The sequence below is a fragment of the Natator depressus genome, chromosome 7 (genome assembly GCF_965152275.1).
Source record: "Natator depressus isolate rNatDep1 chromosome 7, rNatDep2.hap1, whole genome shotgun sequence".
In the NCBI taxonomy this organism is placed as follows: domain Eukaryota; kingdom Metazoa; phylum Chordata; order Testudines; family Cheloniidae; genus Natator; species Natator depressus.
Window position 1 is genome coordinate 60157799 of NC_134240.1, and position 20239 is coordinate 60178037.

The 20239-nt window shown below is 47.3% G+C and overlaps 1 protein-coding gene across 2 annotated transcripts in view; it reads left to right on the forward strand.

Annotated features, from left to right (window-relative positions):
* Nucleotides 1-20239, forward strand: part of ADAM8 (ADAM metallopeptidase domain 8) — a 98370-nt gene that overhangs the window by 10462 nt on the left and 67669 nt on the right. For both annotated transcript variants that reach the window (XM_074958612.1, XM_074958613.1), the window contains exons 3-5: nt 4231-4307; nt 6285-6363; nt 9006-9082. In XM_074958612.1, coding sequence (XP_074814713.1) covers nt 4231-4307; nt 6285-6363; nt 9006-9082 — 233 coding nt within the window. The remainder of the gene's footprint in view (nt 1-4230; nt 4308-6284; nt 6364-9005; nt 9083-20239) is intronic.

Consider the following 20239-nt stretch of genomic DNA (forward strand, 5'->3'; position numbering starts at 1 on the left):
TGAAGATAGCATGGTAGGAAAGAGACCCTGAGGAAGTGATGGATGGATCACATCAAAGAAGATGGTAAGCAGGTGGACCTTAATGCTACCACAGACAGACAAAGATGGTGGATGCTTACATGATGACCCGACCCCGGTTGATGGGATAAAGGGAAAAAGTGACGAAATGGAAGCAGAAAGGATGTTAGATCATTCTGCAGTGTTGCCATCTCTCACGATTTAGCACAAGTCTTGCTACTTGGTGTTTTCTTAAAGCCTCAGCACCTGGAGTTATGTGAATGTGGGAGAATTTCAGTTTTCATTTTGTAAAAAATGTCAGATACTAGTTCTTGTGGTTGTGGAGACAAGCAAGAAAACATGAACCCAAAATGCTCAGAAAAAAGAAGCCAAATACAAAAGAATCCACATTTTATTATTTTGAAAAAAATCTCTTGATTTTCAAGCCAATCTTATCTTTGTTGGGGTTTGACTCATGATTTTTGAATGTTTGGAGTCAGCAAGGCTGAATTTGTGATCATAACCTAATGGCAGTTTCTGGACTGCATTTTAGTCTTTAAAATTCAGAAAGCACCAGAAATCATATCTTAAAAGCACAAACATTAGCACCTCAGAAGGCCTAGGTATCATGTCAATTTTGAGATATAAATTGCCTAGTAAATTCTTGGTACAGCATGTTCACTTGTGATTCAAACCCTTTCAGATAAAATAGCTTCAAAAATTCTTCCCAAAGGCATCTGTTTTCTTTGCTCCAGAAACCTAAACTTGTCTGTGAAATAAACATTCTCCAGGCTATTTAGAGATCCCATCTGTGCTGTGCACATTGAACAACTTTCCTCCTTTCTTTCTGTCAGTGTTCGTACCAAAGGGAAGAGATCACATGTAATAGTACATCCATCTGTTAGATATCTGTAAGACATGCATACAACGAGAGACTGCAGTGCATGATGGGATGTAGCGGTGCAGGGGTGGGTGGTCTATCTGCACATGTTTAGGATGGCCAGGTTACGAATGGTGAAGCTGGCTCATGCTGTCCTCTCAGCCATTTCCCCAGGACTGTTTCTAATATTGCAAACCTGATACCTTAAAAAAGCAGCCTGCCATCAACATGCTCTGTTCTTTCTGCCTTAAAGGTGGAATCTCCTCCCCAAAGAACACTTGCTTTAGGGGTCACCTCTCTTCCCAGGCCACATTGCTACAGCTGTGGTCAGCAGGGGCACCTGAGCTGGATCCCCTCATTTTAAGAGATGGGGTGGCTTGCAGGGGATTCTCTATGGCTACATCTACACTGCAAAAAAAAAAACAAAAACCCCACAGCAGCAAGTTTCAGGTAGCAGCTGAGGATCCTTTGTGTAGGGGATGATGAGCTGGGGCACTCTAGGGCAGAGGAGGTGGGGGCAGGGTTTAGGTGCATGCATGCCAATTATGTTGGCTGCTCTTCTCCAGCACAAATGAGGGTGCTCCTGAGACTGCTTTAATTTGTGCCAGGGCTGGTATGGCCCCCAGATAATGGGGGCAGAAAGATGGTGTAAACCTCCCCTTTCCCTTGCCTCCTCTCCCAGTGCACCCTGACCTGCTGTTGCACATTACATTTTCCCAAAGCACTGAAGGCCCAGGTAGCTGTTGGGCTGTTATTCCCCTCTTGCTGACACTGGTGTATCACCTGGAGTTCCTGCTGACTCACTGGGTTGAGAAATATTCCAAGAGTCCACCCCCCAGTGCCTGAGCCTGACTGTCCCAGTTTTTTTGCCTGTCCAGAACTGCTCTTTCTGCACCTCAGGCCAAATCCTGCAGCCATGGCCCTGCCCTGACTCACTCAGCAGGCACTGGAGTGAGCAGGAGTTTAACCAGAGTCCAGGCTCAGTCTCCCACTGTTCTGAGTCAGACCTTCTGCATTTTAAACACTCGAAAAGCCCTCTGGAAGTAGGAGCTTGGGGGAAGCTTTATCAGGCCTTTTAAATGGCTTTGCATTTCTTGTGATTTCTCAGAAAGTTGATCACTGCTCTACCTTTCCCATCCAACTTGCAGTCAGAGTTCTCTTCTAGCGCCTTCGGTGGCTTTTCTGCAGATCTGCATTTCTCAAGGATTGGTTTCTGTCTCCTAAGTTGCCAACAATAACAAAACATCATTTTGTTGGCGAACACTAAAAGAGACAGTAACGTTCATCTAAGAAAAATTTATCACCAAGCCCCGTGGACAGTTTCTTTGTCTCCAGCTTAGGCATCATGTTTGTTTAGCTGACAGCATCTCTCAAGTCTTCAGCACTTTGCTGAAGAGCCCCTCACTTCCCAGGGCTGCAGCCGGTACCCACTTGAGGGGGAAGATTGACCCTGGCTGCATTTTGCTCAGCAGGCAAAGGGGCTTTTTTTTTTTTTTTTAAACCAGAAATGGATTTTTCATTCCCAGAATGAGCCCAAAGCAAAAACGCAAAGCAGTGGAATTAGAGCAGTTGACTCACAAGGAAAATCATGCTTCCTGTCCCAGCTGGTTCTGACTGTGGCACAGAAATACTTTCCGTATAACCCCAGCCCCTATCTGATTGCAGTTCCCCAATGCTTTCCTGGGGGGAATTCCAGACTGTTATGTGGTAATTTATACCATCACCCCCACTAGAGAGGTCAAACTCCCCAACTGAGAGCAAACCCCAGCAAATCAGAGCTGCTGAGTTTGCCTTGTGGTGCCCCAGGAGTTCACCTCACCACTTCTGCCAGCCGTGGCTTCCATCCGGGAAGAGCCTTAGCCAGCGACTCTGCCGTGAGATGCTCGGTCGCCTGGTCAGCTGCCATTAACCGGAGAGGGAGGCCTCCACACTACCAAGGGTGTAATTATTCATTAGCATTACTGTTTAGCTGAGGATCTCAAAGCAATTTACTCACGATTTTTGTCACTGGTAGGTGGGGTTGTCCCCATTTTACACATGGGGAAACTGAGTCAGTGAGCTGTAGTGACTTGTCCAAGGTCATACAGGAAGTTATTGGTATAGGCAGGAAAAGAACCCAGGCATCCTGACTCCTGGTTTCAACTCCCAGTCCCTTGGTTTAACTCCTAGATACATGTCCTCTCACTTGTGGGGCTGCTGTAAACTCCACCGCCTGGTCCTGTAGGCCAGCTGGGGATTGCTGGAGCACGGCACACTCTGGCCATAACCCCTCCCCTGTGCCCTGCTGTGCTCCCTGAACCCAGGTCAGGTGAGGGTGTGGCCCAGCAGTCTGGCACACCATTGCTGAGGGCTTCTCAGTTGGCCAGATTTGGCTGCTTACAAGCTTGTTTGCATCACAAGTGGGCTCCCCAAGAAATGTGGTCCAGGATGTGCACTCATGTAGTTGACCTAGCTGCCTGTTTATTGTCCCTTTTACTGCAACCACCCACGCTTATGCACACATGGGAGTTGGGGGGCTATCCAGAAACTCAATGGCAATGATCTGTTTTACTAGGTGAAAAGGTGCTGTGTCTTGTGCACTGCAGGAGCTTGTAGGAATAAAGAATGACTCTGGAAGCAGAGTTTATTTCTTCAGGCCAAGTGTCTTCAGTATGATTTCCTGACCATCTACTTTTGAGAGCACACAGAAAGAGAAGTTGATTCTCACACAATGAGGCTGTGCGCATAATCAGTCAAAGAGAAGGAAGACTTTACTAGGGGAAGCATTAGTGAGTCAGGGGGTGAGTTACCAGGGGACTCTGTGGTTCTTGATTTTGAGTAAATGATGAATTAAATGCCAAAAAAGGCATTCTGATGAGCAGTAAGATTTTAGGTCCTTGTGCAACAACTTGTGGCGTTGTGCCAGATGTGAACACTGAGTCTTAGTTTAATCTCATTGTACTCATCTGTAGTGTTCTTTAATCCAAGGCATACTGGGTTTTGCAAACTGAGATTATTTCTGTGCTGGTATAGTTGGCTGTTGGTTTCCACTTGTGCTATGTCTATAATGGGTACATTGGCAGCGAGCACATGCATCCAGGTTTCCAGAGGTGCTGGGCCCTCACACAAACCCTGAATCAGTGGGAGCTGCAGACGCACAACGCCTTTGAAAACAGGGCAGAAATATGCCAATAGAATATTTCAACAAAATCCACATATAACTAGAGGAACACTGAATGGGCTCGGGTAGGTGAGTCTGAGGTCCCATGTGACTGTCCTGGGAGGTCTGCGCAGCACACAGGATAGAAATCTTCTACTTCATACCTCTTTAGCCCAATGATGACAAGTTTCTGTTGTTGTTTTACCCCATGCAGAACACGTATCCGGACCATGTTCATTACAGCATCCGTGCAGAAGGGAGGGACTATGTTCTCCGTCTGGAAAAGAACAGGTAAGTGTGCAGTGGCTAGTGTGGCTTGCAGGGTTCCCTAGTGAAAGCCCTGGGCCGTTAAGTTAGCTTCCTCCGCAGGCCACTTTGTGTGGATTGCGCGTGGAACACTGCAGGGCATAAAGCTGGAGGAGAGCCAACAGCTTGGACCTCTAGCTGAACCTTTTTGAATTTCAGAGGGACTTGGATCCCTGGATTGAAACTGGCCCCTGCAATGGCTTAGGTTCAGATTGAAAACAAGAAGCGGCTTATTTTTCGTTTCTTACACAGAACCATCAGATATGAACCTAAACCCAGCTCTTATTCAACCTCAGACCCAAGCCCCTTGCCTGCCTACGTTTTTATTCTGTCCCCCCTTATTTAGCATCAAATACCATCTTCTCAGTCCATCGAATTTAGGAGGAGACACTATTACTCAAACTGCTTTGAGCTCTGTATGAGGTGTGATTGGCAGTTGCCCTGCTGCCTCCGCTGGGATACTATGCTACTGGACCCATTTATCTCTTGACCCCCACTCTTAAGGAGGAAAGGGTCAATCTCCCGCTACTGTTACTGTACGCCGTGGAGCTCATTACAAGGGACCTGCATGTACAAGTTGGCAGACTGATGGCAGGGGAACAAAATTTTGTGACCCATGGATCTATCCCCATCTGGCTGCCCCGCCAGCATTTAGGCAGGAGAAACCAGTCCCAGCCCACCTACTGGCCCTGTCCTTCTTACTCCATTTGAAAGACTTTGTCTTTTTGCAGCCTGTTGTGGAGTAAATGATGGTGACGGTCTGGGTGACCGTGAACCCACCCCAAGCGCTGGCTGCAGGGCAAAGAGTCAGGCACCTGTTTACATACCATTCAGCAGACAGAACGTCAATGGCAGCTACTGTTCCATGACCCCATCTAGGGTGACCAGATGTCCTGATATTTAACTCTTTGTCCTGCGTCCCGATCGTACATCGGTTGGGATGTCATTTGTCCCGATATTGTACCCAATATTGTAAAGTTGCCAGGTGTCCGGTTGGCGTAGGGCTGGCAGGTTCCGTACCTGGATCCGCGCAGCTCCCTGGAAGTGGCGACAGTTCCCTCTGGGTCCTAGGCACAGGGACGGCCAGGGGGGCTCTGCGTGCTGCCCCCACCATGAGCCTGCTCCGCAGCTTCCATTGCCCAGGAACCGTGGCCAATGGGAGCTGTGGGGGTGGCTCCTGGAGGTGAGGCAGTGTGCACTGCCGCCTGGCTGTGCCTCCGTCTAGGACCCAGAGGCAATTGTCGCCACTTTCGGGGATCCGCCTGAGGTAAGCGACGCCTGGAACCTGCACCCCCTCCCCCCGCACCCAAACTCCCTTCCGGAGTCAGCACCCCGAACCTCTTCCCACGTCCCCAGCTCCCTGCCCCACCTCTGAGACCCCCACCCTTGCAGTGGGGGCTGGAGCTGGGGCTATGCGCCCCGACTGACACGCGGCTTGTAGTGGGGGCCGGAGCTGGGGCCATGTGCCCCACAACCTGCGGCTTCCTAGGACTGTGCTCCCGCCTCCCCCATGGCTCCGGTGGGGACTGTGAGCCTGTGGCTGCCCCCCTCCGCGCACATGTGTCCCAATATTTTATTTTTGCAGTCTGGTCACCCTACACGCAACAGAGGCAATAACAGCTTCTTCTATGGAGGTTGTGCAGGACCCTGCCTCCCCCTCCCTCTATATAGGATGCATCAGAATTGTGAAGATGAGGAACCATTGATGGGATTTTCTGGTGGGAGTTCAAGCAGTGATGCGGTGCCAGTTCCAGCTTGCTTTTCTCAATCGCATATTGGCACTGGGAGCAGTGTCACACTACTGACTTCAGTGGCACCCACTGCTGTGAGTCAGACAAGCAGGATTTGGCCAGAGGGGTACAGGGTAATGCTGGTTCCTCCTGCACCATGTGGTTCTCTGTCACTCGGAGGTGCAGGTGGCGCTGAGAGTCCTCACTGTTTCTGTCTGTCTCTTTTTTTCAGGGGACTGATTGGGGAGCACTACACTGAAACCTATTACTCAGATAATGGCACTGAGGTCACTGAGAGGCCAGACACTCAGGTATGAATCCAAGGGCTGTGCTGTATGATCTGGTGCATGTTTCTTAGAGGAGACGTACTGGGGCTGGGGGATTGCGCTGAGGCTTTGGACTCTCAAAACAAATTCACTAGAACCTGTGGTGTCTCCCCCAGTCCTTTTCACAGCAAAGCAAGACATCTTGTTTGGTGCTTCACATTTCCTTGGTGCTCGGTGCTATGCTGTGGGTGCCTGAGGTGCTATTGGTTAGGTATGGAGCTGAGGAGGCTCAGATCCTTGTGGTAAGCGCTTCCTCTTTACCGCTGGATGACAGGCTGGGGCTCTGTGAACAGAGGTGGACTGAGCTGCTCATATGATCCATGACATGTTTGGGAAATGGGCACTCACCTTCTTCTCCTTCATACACCTGTGAGCACGTAAGATCAATCCAGTTGGCAGTCATCCTACTGCCTCCCGTGTGCCTGCCTGCCCTCCGCGTTCTGTACAACGCTGTGCTCATTGGGAGGCAAGGCCACAACGAGTCCTTGCTGAAGGCTGCAGATGCTGATGTTGTCTGTAGGACAGGGGCTGAAGGCTGCTGGATGCTGATTGACCCACCTTCCTCCCCACGAGCAGGCCATTTGGCATTGGGTCTTTCATAGAGCCATAGACCTTAAGGCTGGAAGGGACCCTTACAGGTCAGTCTGGATCAGATAACACCGGTCAGAGAACCTCACCCAGGGACTCCTGTATTGGGTCCAGTAGCTTCTGGCTGAGTTAGACCATAGCATTACTTTGCCCTTCTCTGGCAAAGATCTCAAAGCACCAAGGAATGCCTCACATTCCCTGAGAGAAAGCAATAATATTGTCAACCCCATGTCACAGCTAGGGAAACAAAGGCTCAGAGAGCACACAATCGCACAAGTCCCAGCTGTCTTGATAGAGCCAGGAGCAGAACCCAGTTCTTCTGACACCCCACCAGGCAATGCTTCCTTTTCAGTACATGAGTTGGCTTCCCATTATAGAAGTGGTGCCACAGAGATTAGCAGCGAACTTGCTTTCAGTGGTGAGCGGTCAGAGCACCCTTCAGGAGCGTGAGGTTTGACTGGTGTCGGCTAATTATTCTTCCCTGCCCTGCTGGTGTTCTGGGCTAATGGTTTTAGATAATGTTTCCAAAGCGCTCTGTAAACTCTAACTGTATTGGGCAAACCCTGGCACACAGCTCAGCAGGCCACCTGGGCTTTTCATGATGGGCCACAACGCCAGCCCTTCACTGGGAAGTGCCGTCAATGATTTAGCCCCAGCAAAGGAGATTGTTGGGAGGGTCTAGTCCTCGACCTGCAGAGCTGGCTTACAGCTCCCCATGACCAGGGCAACTGGGAGGTAGTATAGCCCCTGTGGGCCCTCCAGACTTCAGCTAAATTTTGCGGTGCACAGCGGACACTCCCATTCTAGCAGCTGCTGCACAGTGCAGATAGGGGGCCGGTGTATGGAGAACAGCTAATTTGAATGAATTCCCTTCCTTCCTTCCTTCCTTCAGCAGCTCTGCAAATGCCCAGAGTGGCAAGGCCAGGGCTCCTCCCACCCCATGCCTCACTGTCCTACCCCCCATGCCTGCTGTAGCTGCAAACCTGCCCTATGGAACAGCAGGTAGAGAGAAACCTCTGTAGTTCTGTAGGGGAAGCTCCTGCACCCCATCCCCCACCTCTGCCTGCTGTGAGGGACAACACCTGCGCTGTTTCTTGGATGCTCCCATGCTCCCTCCCTCGCCTGGCCTGGCCTACTGTGGGGGACGATACCTGCAAGGTTGCTTGGACGCTCCTGTGTGTCCCGCACCATGCCCCAGCATGCTCTGTTTCTGGATTCCCTCCCCTGCCTCTCAACTCTCCCCCGGCCTTCTGTGGGGATAAAGCCCACACTGTACCCGGATGCTTTTTCTTCCTGGCCCTTGCCTACACTGGGGGACAACACTCCTGCCCCTTGATAGTCTTTTCCCCTCCAGCCAGCCAGCTCTTACAGCTGGGAGTTCAGAGCGTCTGATTTCTAATCCCACCCTGTGACTTTGGTCAGGTTACTTCCTCAGTCTTCTGTGTGTGTGTGTGTGTATTAGTGCTGATTACATGTTCTGTGCTCAGACACCATGGCAGTCAGGAGCAGTGCTGTGTTGTGTATTGTGCTGATCCAGTCAAGCCTCCAATCTGCCCATGTCACTGTAGTATACTGCTCATGTATGGTGTGGAACTGCCTGCTGTTCAGGTGTGCAGTGTTGTTGTAGCCGTCTTGGTCCCAGGTTTTTAGACAGAGTGGGTGAGGTAATATCTTTTATTGGACCAACTTCTGTTGGTGAGAGAGACAAGCTTTCAGGCTTACCCAAGGTCACCTGAAGAAGAGCACTGTATAGCTCAAAAGCTTGTCTCTCTCACCAACAGAAGTTGGTCCAATAAAAGATATTACCTCCCACACCTTGTGCTTTTCAGGTGGCAGCTGGGAGCACTTGTGTTTCTTGAAAGGTCTGAAAATCATGCGTGGGTAATAAATGAGGCGGGAAAGGCTTGTTTTTGCCTGGAAGAAGCTCTGTAACAGATCTATCTTTCCAGGATCTGTACCTTGTTAGTGACTTCTCTTCTACCCTAAGTGTCCCCAGTATGGTGCTGATTGGCTTTTGACTTCTGCTTTCTCTGCTGCAGGATCACTGTTTTTATCACGGGGATGTTCACGGACACAGTGATTCAGCGGCAAGCATCAGTACCTGCAGAGGACTCAGGTATGATCTTTGACACAGGGCACACAGAGGGGAGGGAACATCAGAACCCAAACATGTAAAGCAAAAAGCACCAGGGGGCCTGAGTGTGCCTTGCCCCACACTTGTGTCATTTTCAGTAGTCCAGACTGGGTATAAAATGCTGCTATTCTGATCTGGTAGCATTTTACACCCATTTGGCAGTAGTGTAAATGACTATACACTGTGCAGGTCAATAGAGAATCAGCCCCAATATGTGTCACTGTGTCAGAAGAACTTGGTTATGTTGTGCAATACAGTGATGTCACAATATATTGGTGTACTTTCAAACCAGTGTTGCCAACTCTCACAACTTTTATGGCAAACCTCTTTTCATCTGGTGTTTCTATAAAGTCCCACCCACTGGAGTCAGATGACTTAGGGAGGCATTTCACCTTTCGTTTAGGGAAAAAAGTCAGTTTGCTCCTGGTTGTGGAGAATAGCTTGAATATGTGACCCTGAAGGCTCAAAAACCAAAAGGCAAATTCAATGAACGAAATTTTTAAAATATCATGATTTTTGTGGCCTGAGTCATAGGTTTATAGATTCTAAGGCCAGAAGGGACCACTCTGATAGTCTGACCTTCTGTATCACACAGGCCATAAAACTTCCCCACAATAATTCCTAGATCAGATCTTTTAGAAAAACATCCAATCTTGATTTAAAAATTGTCAGTGATGGAGAATCCATCATGACCTCGGTAAATTGTTCCAATGATTAATTACTCTCACCATTTAAAAATGTGTGATTTATTTCCAGTCTGAATTTCTCTAGCTTCAACTTCCAGCCATTGGTTCATGTTACACCTTTCTCTGCTAGATTGAAGAGCCCATAATGAAATATTTGTTCCCCATGTAGGTACTTATAGACTATAATCAAGTCACCCCTTAACCTTCTCTTTCTTAAGAGTAATAGATTGAGCTCCTTGATCTATCACTATAAGACAGGTTTTCTAATCCTTTAATCATTCTCATGGCTCTTCTCTGAACCCTCTCCAATTTATCATTATACTTCTTGAATTGTGGGTACCAGAACTGGACGCAGTATTCCAGCAGTGATTGCACCAGTGTCAAATACAGAGGTAAAATAACCTCCCTACTCTTACTCAAGATTCCCCTGTTTGTGCATCCCAGGATCGCATTAGCTCTTTTGGCCACAGCATCACACTGGGAACGCATGTTCAGCTGATTATCCCCCACAACTCCCAAATCTTTGTCAGAGTCACTGCTTCCCAGGTTATAGTCCCCCAGCCTGTAAGAAAGGCCTACGTTCTTTGTTCCCAGATGTATACATTTAGCCATATTAAAATGCATATTTTTTTTCTTGTGCCCAGTTTACTAAGTGATCTAGATCACTCTGTATCAGTGACCTGTCCTCATTATTTACCACTGCCCCTATCTTTGTGTCATCTGCAAACTTGATCAGTGATAATTTTATATTTTAATAGAACAGAGAATAGTAGGACTGGAACGGACCTCAAGAGGTCTTCTAGTCCAGTCCCCTTCTCAAGTCATTAATAAAAATGTTAAATGATTTTTGAACAACCGGGGTTGGAGATACTGGAAAACAGACCATTATATGCTATTATAATAAGGATCTGTGACAGGGTCGGGCCGATGGCTACAGGCGACTAATAGAAGGCAGATATATTAGCCCCAGGCTAAGTAGGTCCCTTTTCCCTGGGTAAGGTAACAGGGAAGGTTCCAGAACAATCAGGAACCTTCTGGAGACAATTAAGAAAGACAGGCTGATTAGAACACCTGCAGCCAATCAAGAAGCTGCTAGAATCAATAAAGGCAGGCTAATCAGGGCACCTGGGTTTTAAAAAGGAGCTCACTTCAGTTTGTGGTGTGCGTGTGAGGAGCTGGGAGCAAGAGGCACTAGGAGCTGAGAGTGAGTATGCGGACTGTTGGAGGACTGAGGTGTACAAGCATTATCAGACACCAGGAGGAAGGTCCTATGGTGAGGATTCGTAGATATTTAGGTCAGAAGTGACCATTATAATCATCTAGTCTGACCTCCTGCACAACGCAGGCCACAGAATTTCACCCACCACTCCTACAAAAAAAACCTCACACCTATATCTGTGCTATTGAAGTCCTCAAAGCGTAGTTTAAAGACTTCAAGGAGCAGAGAATCCTCCAGCAAGTGACCCGTGCCCCATGCTACAGAGGAAGGCGAAAAACCTCCAGGACCTCTTCCAATCTGCCCTGGAGGAAAATTCCTTCCCGACCCCAAATATGGAGATCAGCTAAACCCTGAGCATATGGGCAAGATTCATCAGCTAGATACTACAGAAAATTCTTTCCTGGGTAACTCGGATCTCACCCCATCTAATAGCCCATCACAGGCCATTGGGCCTATTTACCATGAATATTTAATTACCAAAACCATGTTATCCCATCATACCATCTCCTCCATAAACTTATCGAGTTTAATCTTAAAGCCAGATAGATCTTTTGCCCCCACTGCTTCCCTTGGAAGGCTATTCCAAAACTTCACTCCTCTGATGGTTAAAAACCTTCGTCTAATTTCTAGTCTAAATTTCCTAGTGACCAGTTTATATCCATTTGTTCTTGTGTTCACATTGGTACTGAGCTTAAATAATTCCTCTCCCTCTCCGGTATTTATCCCTCTGATATATTTATAGAGAGCAATCATATCTCCCCTCAACCTTCTTTTAGTTAGGCTAAACAAGCCAAGCTCCCTGAGTCTCCTTTCATAAGACAAGTTTTCCATTCCTCGGATCATCCTAGTAGCCCTTCTCTGTACCTGTTCCAGTTTGAATTCATCCTTCTTAAACATGGGAGACCAGAACTGCACACAGTATTCCAGGTGAGGTCTCACCAGTGCCTTGTATAACGGTACTAAAACCTTCTTATCCCTACTGGAAATACCTCTCCTGATGCATCCCAAGACTGCATTAGTTTTTTTCACAGCCATATCACATTGGAGGCTCATAGTCATCCTATGATCAACCAATACTCCAAGGTCCTTTTCCTCCTCCATTACTTCTAATTGATGCATCCCTAGCTTATAACTAAAATTCTTGTTATTAATCCCTAAATACATGACCTTACACTTCTCACTATTAAATTTCATCCTATTATTATTACTCCAGTTTACAAGGTCATCCAGATCCTCCTGTAGGGTATCCCTATCCTTCTCTAAATTGGCAATACCTCCCAGCTTTGTATCATCCGCAGACTTTATTAGCACACTCCCACTTTTTGTGCCAAGGTCAGTAATAAAAAGATTAAATAAGATTGGTCCCAAAACTGATCCTTGAGCAACTCCACTAGTAACCTTCCTCCAGCCTGACAGTTCACCTTTCAGTAGGACCCGTTGTAGTCTCCCCTTTAACCAATTCCTTATCCACCTTTCAATTTTCCTATTGATCCCCATCTTATCCAATTTAACTAATAATTCCCCATGTGGCACGGTATCAAATGCCTTACTAAAATCTAGGTAAATTAGATCCACTGCGTTTCCTTTGTCTAAAAAATCTGTTACTTTCTCAAAAAAGGAGATCAGGTTGGTTTGGCACGATCTACCTTTTGTAAAACCATGTTGTATTTTGTCCCATTTACCATTGACTTCAATGTCCTTAACTACGTTCTCCTTCAAAATTTTTTCCAAGACCTTGCATACTACAGATGTCAAACTAACAGGCCTATAATTACCCGGATCACTTTTTTTCCCTTTCTTAAAAATAGGAACTATGTTATCAATTCTCCAATCATACGGTACAACCCCTGAGTTTACAGATTCATTAAAAATTCTTGCTAATGGGCTTGCAATTTCCTGTGCCAATTCCTTTAATATTCTTGAATGAAGATTATCTGGGCCCCCCGATTTAGTCCCATTAAGCTGTTTGAGTTTCGCTTCTACCTCAAATATGGTAATGTCTACCTCCATATCCTCATTCCCATTTGTCATGTCATGTTACCATTATCCCTAAGATCCTCTTTAGTCTTATTAAAGACTGAGGCAAAGTATTTGTTTAGATATTGGGCCATGCCTAGATTATCCTTGACCTCCACTCCATCCTCAGTGTTTAGCGGTCCCACTTCTTCTTTCTTTGTTTTCTTCTTATTTATATGACTGTAGAACCTTTTACTATTGGTTTTAATTCCCTTTGCAAGGTCCAACTCTACTTGACTTTTAGCCTGTCTCACTTTATCCCTTCATGTTCTGACCTCAATAAGGTAGCTTTCCTTGCTGATCCCTCCCTTCTTCCACTCCCTATATGCTTTCTGCTTTTTCTTAATCACCTCTCTGAGATGCTTGCTCATCCAGCTTGGGCTACAACTCCTGCCTATGAATTTTTTCCCCTTACTTGGGATGCAGGCTTCCGATAGCTTCTGCAGCTTTGATTTAAAATAATCCCAGGCCTTCTCTGCCTGTGTTGGGAGGAGGCCATGGGGAAGTAGCGCAGGGAGTTGTAGCTGTTGCACAGCTGTTCCAGGAGGCACTCTAGGCAGCTGCATTCCACAGGGCCCTGGGCTGGAACCCGGAGTAGAGGGCGGGCCCGGGTTCCCCCCAAACCTCCCAACTCCTGGTTAGACACAGGAGGAGTTGTCCTGGACTCTGGGTTCACGAAAACAGCCAAACTAAGGGCTGTCGTGAAGCTCCAAGGTGAGCAAATCCGCCAATAAGCGCAGGACCCACCAAGGTAGAGGAGGAACTTTGTCACAGATCCTGAAGTACTTTGCAACCTGTATCTATACAGGAATCACTTTCTCCAACCATTGAAATGCAGCCATCTCTGGCATGAACACTGCTGCTGTTTTACAGTGCACAGCAGTTCAGGAGAGGAAGGGAACGAGATTCTTTGATCTGTTTGTAACTGTAGGGGAATTTGGGGGAACCAAGACGAAATTAGGCCTGGACATTGTGATTGTATATGAAGTGTTTAGTCAGGAATTATTTGCAGTCAGTGCTGACTTGGCTTTGAGCTGTATTTCTGAGTCACTGGCTTTGCATGTCTGTTTCCCAGCAGTGTAATCTGAGCCTTTTGGAAATGTTTGTATTAGAGATGAGCCTGAACCAAACCCCAGATGTGGATACTCAGGATTTATCGGGGTGTGTGGTTCCAGACCTGAACTTTGCAGCTCAGACCTTTTAATTTGAAGTCACTTTATCAATGTAAACGTAAACAAAGGTAGAGAACCCTGCTGGACTTGCTGTGACTGCCCTTCTGCACAATGACAGAGATTCATGTAATACTTGGCCCTGAAGACAGGATGTCTTAGGTAGTGATGAGACTGTCTGACTGAATCATATATGTCCAGGCAGCATGACATATCAGAAGCTGATACTTTTCTGCTACCTGAGCCTGCAGGTGCAGACTAGAGGAGCAGCCCCTTGATAGAGAATCATGCTTGATCTCTAGAAATCCCAGCTTATTCCCCTGCCACTCTGTTGTTAATTATTATGTTTATTAGGGTAGTGCCTAAGGACCAACCAATTTGAAAACCCCTCTGTTCTGGGTGCTGTATGAAGTGAGAAAGACTGTCCCTGCCCTGGAGAGCTCATAGCCTGAGTAGGCAAGATAGACAATGGGGTGGGGTTGGGGTGGGGAAAGAATTAGAGCTGGTTGAAATATGGGGGTGGGGTTGTCATGGATCCACAGGATCAGTGCTACACCCCATTTTTTAAACAGTCCCTTGGAGGAATCTTTCGGTTTGCCAGACCCCCGAGTAATCTCACTCTTCCTTCAGGTTAGGGTGTACCGCCTCACCCCCTCTGAGACTGAGCCTCTGGGCTCCAGCCCTCCTGCTTCACACCTTAAGCTCTGCTCAGCGAGTCCAGCTGAGGGTATATCTACATGCTACAGCAGCTCAGCTCTACAGGATTCTCCCATCAGCGTAGGTAACCCACCTCCCCGAGAGGCAGTAGCTAGGTCTACGCTACACTGTCTACAAGGGGATTTAGGTTGGCTTAACAGCGCTGCTCAGAGGTGTGGATTTTTCACATCCCTGACCAATGTAGTTAAACCAACCTAATTTTCTACCGTAGACCAGGCCTGAGATTTGCTCCGGGTGAAAGACTTTGACCCTCTTCAGGGATCAGTGCAGCTCAGTAGGTATTTGCAGTGGCACCAAGCAGCCTTTTGAAAACAGAGTAGGGCTTAGTATTCAGCTGGAGTTCAGCATCAGCAGGTCTTTAGGTTAGCGTCGAGAAACAAAGGTTAAGACAGAGTTCAGACTGGCCAACCCCAGGGCTCCACCCAACAAAGCTGCTGTAGATTCCATCTTGTCTCGCTGTCTCTCAGTTCCAGGTGACAGCCCCTCTATCTCAGCTCTCAGCACAGCCACATGACTCCTTTCCCCTTTGATCTCCAACTCTGGACATTTGCTCTGCTTCCTGGCAGAGAGGTGAGGGGAACCTCCTTCCTCTGGGCTGTAAGTCACTAGGTGTGAATGTCCCAGCCACTGGGGTTTCCATTGTCTCTTCTGGATCCTCCATTCACGTGTGTGTAGACTTTGTCCAGTTTGTTTGACTCTAGTCTCCAACCAGGCTGCTAGTGAGTCAAACCCCTCCTCTCTTGTCTTTACCCTCAGAGCATAGCAATGCAAAGCACAGAGGGAAACTGAGGCATACATAAGCATAATAAAAATATTTACCAAAATTCCCACATTCCTCTCAGAAAATAAAATTAATGGTTTTGGTTTTGATTTTTCGAAACATTTTTTTGTGATTACTGTCTCCCCCATCCCCTCACTTTCAATCCTTGAAAAGGGAAACGTTTCGATTTCCAGATTTGGACAGGAATCCAAAATGGAGTGTCAGCTGTCTTACCTGGAGAGGGGAATGAAGGGGGCTCAAGGAGAGGAGGAGATGGAAGGGGTGATGTCTGTGAGGAGAAGGAGGAGAGAGAGTGCCAGATGATGCAGCAGGACAGAGCCCATTCTGCTGTCTGGAGCACTTCAGTAAGCTGGCAGGGAAAACTTTGCAGGTGACCTGCTACCTCTGCCAGAGACACACGTGTAGGGGGACTTCTGGCCTAGTTGATGGCAGGCAGAAGCATAATTAATTATGCAAAAAAATGTTCATTCTAACTATTTAATTGGCTGATAAATAGAGAGAGTACTATTTTCCTCTCTTTTCCTAGCAATGGATTCACTGAAGCTGAATCTGGTTTCTCCAGGGCTTGGTGTCCTGATTTCTTCAGGTGTTAGTAGTTGGTTTCTCAGATTTAAGCTTTTCTGATAAACCCGGCTTATCTAGCACTTACATAGGCTAGGTCCTTAAATTTGCCAAGAAACAAACCCTCTTAATTGTCTTTTATTTGAACATCTTTCACATTTATTCATCCTACAATAAAAAAAAAAGTAAAGTTGCCAAAAAACCAAGGAAGTTCTCACCTTTCACAAGAGTGTAAAAAATGCAACGTTTCTGTGACCCCTAGTAACCTAGACATTGCTGGACTGGATGAGACCTGCTGTTCATCTAGTCCAGGCCTCTCTCTCTGACAGTGGCTAGTGTTCCAGTTCTGGGATTAACTGCACCTTGGCCCCCTCTGTGGTCTGCTCAGGTCTCAGGCTTCCTCGTGTCACCTCTCTGTGGGTGGGAACCCTCATCCTTCTCCTTCCAGACTGAGGATTAAGGTTTGCAGTTATGCTTATCCCAGCAGGTCTGTTTTTAGTCCAGCGCCGGCTGTTCTGCTGTCTCCCAGGGTCTATGACAGGGTTACCAGTGACCAGCCAGCTTTCCCAGAGCACAGTTCATTTATTTAGGACAAAACCATTACAGAGAAAACATCTATCCTAAAACAATGCACTGTCCACACATGTGCCAGCTTACTAGAGGGGTCTTTTGTCTTCCACAGGAAGACCCTGGCAGGTTCCATTCCTTCCAGCAGGGTTTGCCTTCTTGGTTACAGTCTCATGTCAGTTTTTGCATCAAAATTAGGGTCACACAGTTCAGGCTAGCCCTTTATACCAAAGCCCATTCTTTGTCTTGTGGGCCTCTGGAACCCATTCCAAACCAGTCTATGCAGTTCTGCCCAGAAGTGGTACTTCTCTGGAGGTGTGTACTGCCCAGATGTGTGCAGTAATTGCCCCACACCCTACCCCTGGTTTTAGTTCCTGGACAGTGCTCGGCGGTTCTCCCCAATGGATCCAGAATATAATCCCTATGTTATGACAGGTTTCAGTGTAGCAGCCGTGTTAGTCTGTATCCGCAAAAAGAAAAGGAGGACTTGTGGCAACTTAGAGACTAAATTTGTTAGTCTCTAAGGTGCCACAAGTCCTCCTTTTCTTTTTGCCTATATTATGGTGTGCTCTCACCATCGGAGCACCTCTTCCTGCCCTGGTTTCACAATGGTCTGTCTCTTCCATGGTCTAGCCCCCTCAGCCAGGTCAGCTCTCAGTCAAACCGCTTGGTTCTCGTTCCATCTTCACTTTGCCCCAGCAGAAGCAGCCAGCCTTTTTATCTGGCCTGCTGTGTCCTGATTGGCCTCCGCCTGCTCCCAGCCCTTCCAGGTGATGGAGGACTAACTCTTGCTGGTTCTGCCTGCAGATGATCATGGGAGGCCTCTTTAGGCAATTCCGGGTGGTCTGAACTCACAGCTCTTCCCTTCCAGCAGAAGTGTTATCCAATTCCTAATAGCTAGAGATTGGTTTAAACCCGGAAGCAGGAGATTTATTGTCTTACAAAAAAATATTTTTAACACTCACAACAACTCTGGATATTCTTGTTATTCATATCAACGTCTCTGAATTTTGATACATTCTTGTCCTCAGCAATATCCTTTGTCAATGAGTTCCCACATCTAATTACATGTTGAGTAGAAGCGTTTCCTTTTATCTGTTTTGAACTTGCCACCTTTCGATTTAATTTAATGTCCCTTGTTGTGTTATGAGGCAGGGAGAACGGATGTTCCCAATCTACCTTCTCTAAACCATTCATTATTTTATATTATTTTATCATAACCCTTCATAGCTGCCTACTTTCCAAGGTGGGTGAGGTAATATCTTTTATTGGACCAACTTCTGTAATATCCTGGGACCAATACAACTACTCTGCATACTTTCTGAGAACATAGGAGGTGCCTATGTTTCTTACAGTGAGCATGCACAAAGCTACCTAAGTACTGACACCACCCCACAGTGAATACGCTGCTCAGAGCCCTAGCTCAAGTTAAAGCCCCAGAGGCCCCAAAATGGGATTCTCAAACTAGACATTTATCTGTCTGTCACACCACTGGGGCCTGACCCTGTAAGCGTGCTCAAAGCAAATGTACAGGATCAGGCCTCGCCCAAGACAGCTGGTTCTTCTTTGAATGAAGGTCCCATGTACATTCCACTTGAGTATGCATGTGATCCATGCTCCTGAGACTGGATGATATTTCACGGCCATGTCCGTTGTTGGTCTGTGCCTGCCATCTCTTTCTCATCCCCGCACCGAGGATGTCAGGGGCAGTGCAGGCAGACTACCTTTCCCATTCCTTTCTTTGCTTTGTAAGTTATAAATAAGGCTAAGATTTTGTCATGGTTAAATAAAAGTCACGGACAGGTCACAAGTAATAAAAATTCATGGAGTCTGTGACTTTACTAAAAAATAACTGGGGTCAGGGCTAGTTAGGGGGAAGAATGGAGTCTGGGGAGGGACCCACAGGCTGAGCCCCCACCATGGCAGAGGGCACAGCCCCGGTTCCAGTGGCCACAGCAGGGAGCGCAATCTCTGGGGGTGCACATACTCAGCTCTGGAGCTGGCTGCAGCTTTAGGACAGGGATGCACGGCCCTGGCTGCAGCCCCCCGCCAAGCTCCGGCGACAGCCCTGGGAAGCCATGGGGGACACATGGCCCCCGCTGCAGCTGCCGGCCGGGGCATGCGGTCCCAGCTGCAGCTCCCGACGGAAGCCACAGGGCTGGGACGCAGAGTCCTGCCTCCAGCCCTAGCTTCAGCTGCTGGTCATCTCATCACAGCCCCCAGACTTGCTTGATGCACGGTCTGATATTTCTCCGGGGTACCAAGGGCTGAATCACCTTGTTACTCCCTGTCTTTAGCGAGAGAGAGTCTTAAATGGGGAGGCTGGGTGTCAGCTCCCTGACACCACTAGCCTGTCAGCTGCTCAAGCACTCTCCTCTGGGCTGCACCAGCCCTCCTGTCTTTGCCCTGCAGGTTCACAACAGGTGCACCCCAGTCCCCGAGTCCCCTTGAAACATTCCCCTGTGATATCCAACCCCCGATACTGGCTACTCTCAGAAATCCCAGATCCTTTGCCCCCAAAGGAGCAGTGTACCCCAATTTTACCTTAAACCACCAGTCCAGTATCACACACAACCCTTGTGAGCACTTATAGTAAAACAAATGACAGTTTATTTAAAGGAAGGAATAGAGATTCCACTAGAAGCAAGAAAAAGTGTTGGAAACAAATTGTTACAATATAAAACAAAATCATAAACTGTGAACTAGGGCCTATACTGTATTAATAGTTACCTTCCCTAACTAGTAAAGTAAGTTCCCCCCACGCCCGCACAGTGCAGTCTGTGGCAGAACTGGCTGGCTTCCCAAGATCCAGTCTTTCATGAAATACTCCTGCTCAACAAGATGTCTCCTCAGTGAATGGATGCAGAGTCTTTCTTCACCCTGTGATATACTGAATCAGTCCTTTGTCTTTATTGACAGGGTGATCCCCAGTCTGTTGTTATGTTCCTTCTCACATTCAAGTGGTTTTGATTGTTCGTAGTTGTCTTTGATGGTTTTCCATTGACTGTTCTGGGAAGGGTTAAGGACAGACAGTTGAGCCTGGCATTACATCCCCAGCTGACCGAGGAGGGGTGACAACTTCCTCCTGTTTAAATGAGCTATCGCTGAGACCTATGATTCCATGGTGACTAACTTTTACTCCAAGACCATAAGGCATAATTTTTGATATAGTTGCATTATTCCTTAAATATTACCTGTATGCACATCTTGCAATGATTATGAGTATTGAGAAGTTACAAGCTTTCCGTAGAGACCTCACATGCTACACTTTATGAATAAATAGCATGGAAGTGATGTATTGGTATAGTGAGTTTGTCAGGTCTGAGACAGGAGTTGCTTGTAAAGAATAATGAACCCTTTGCCAGTTGGTACCAATGGGCATCTGTGTCACATGCTGAATCAAAGGCCTGATGGAAGTCTATA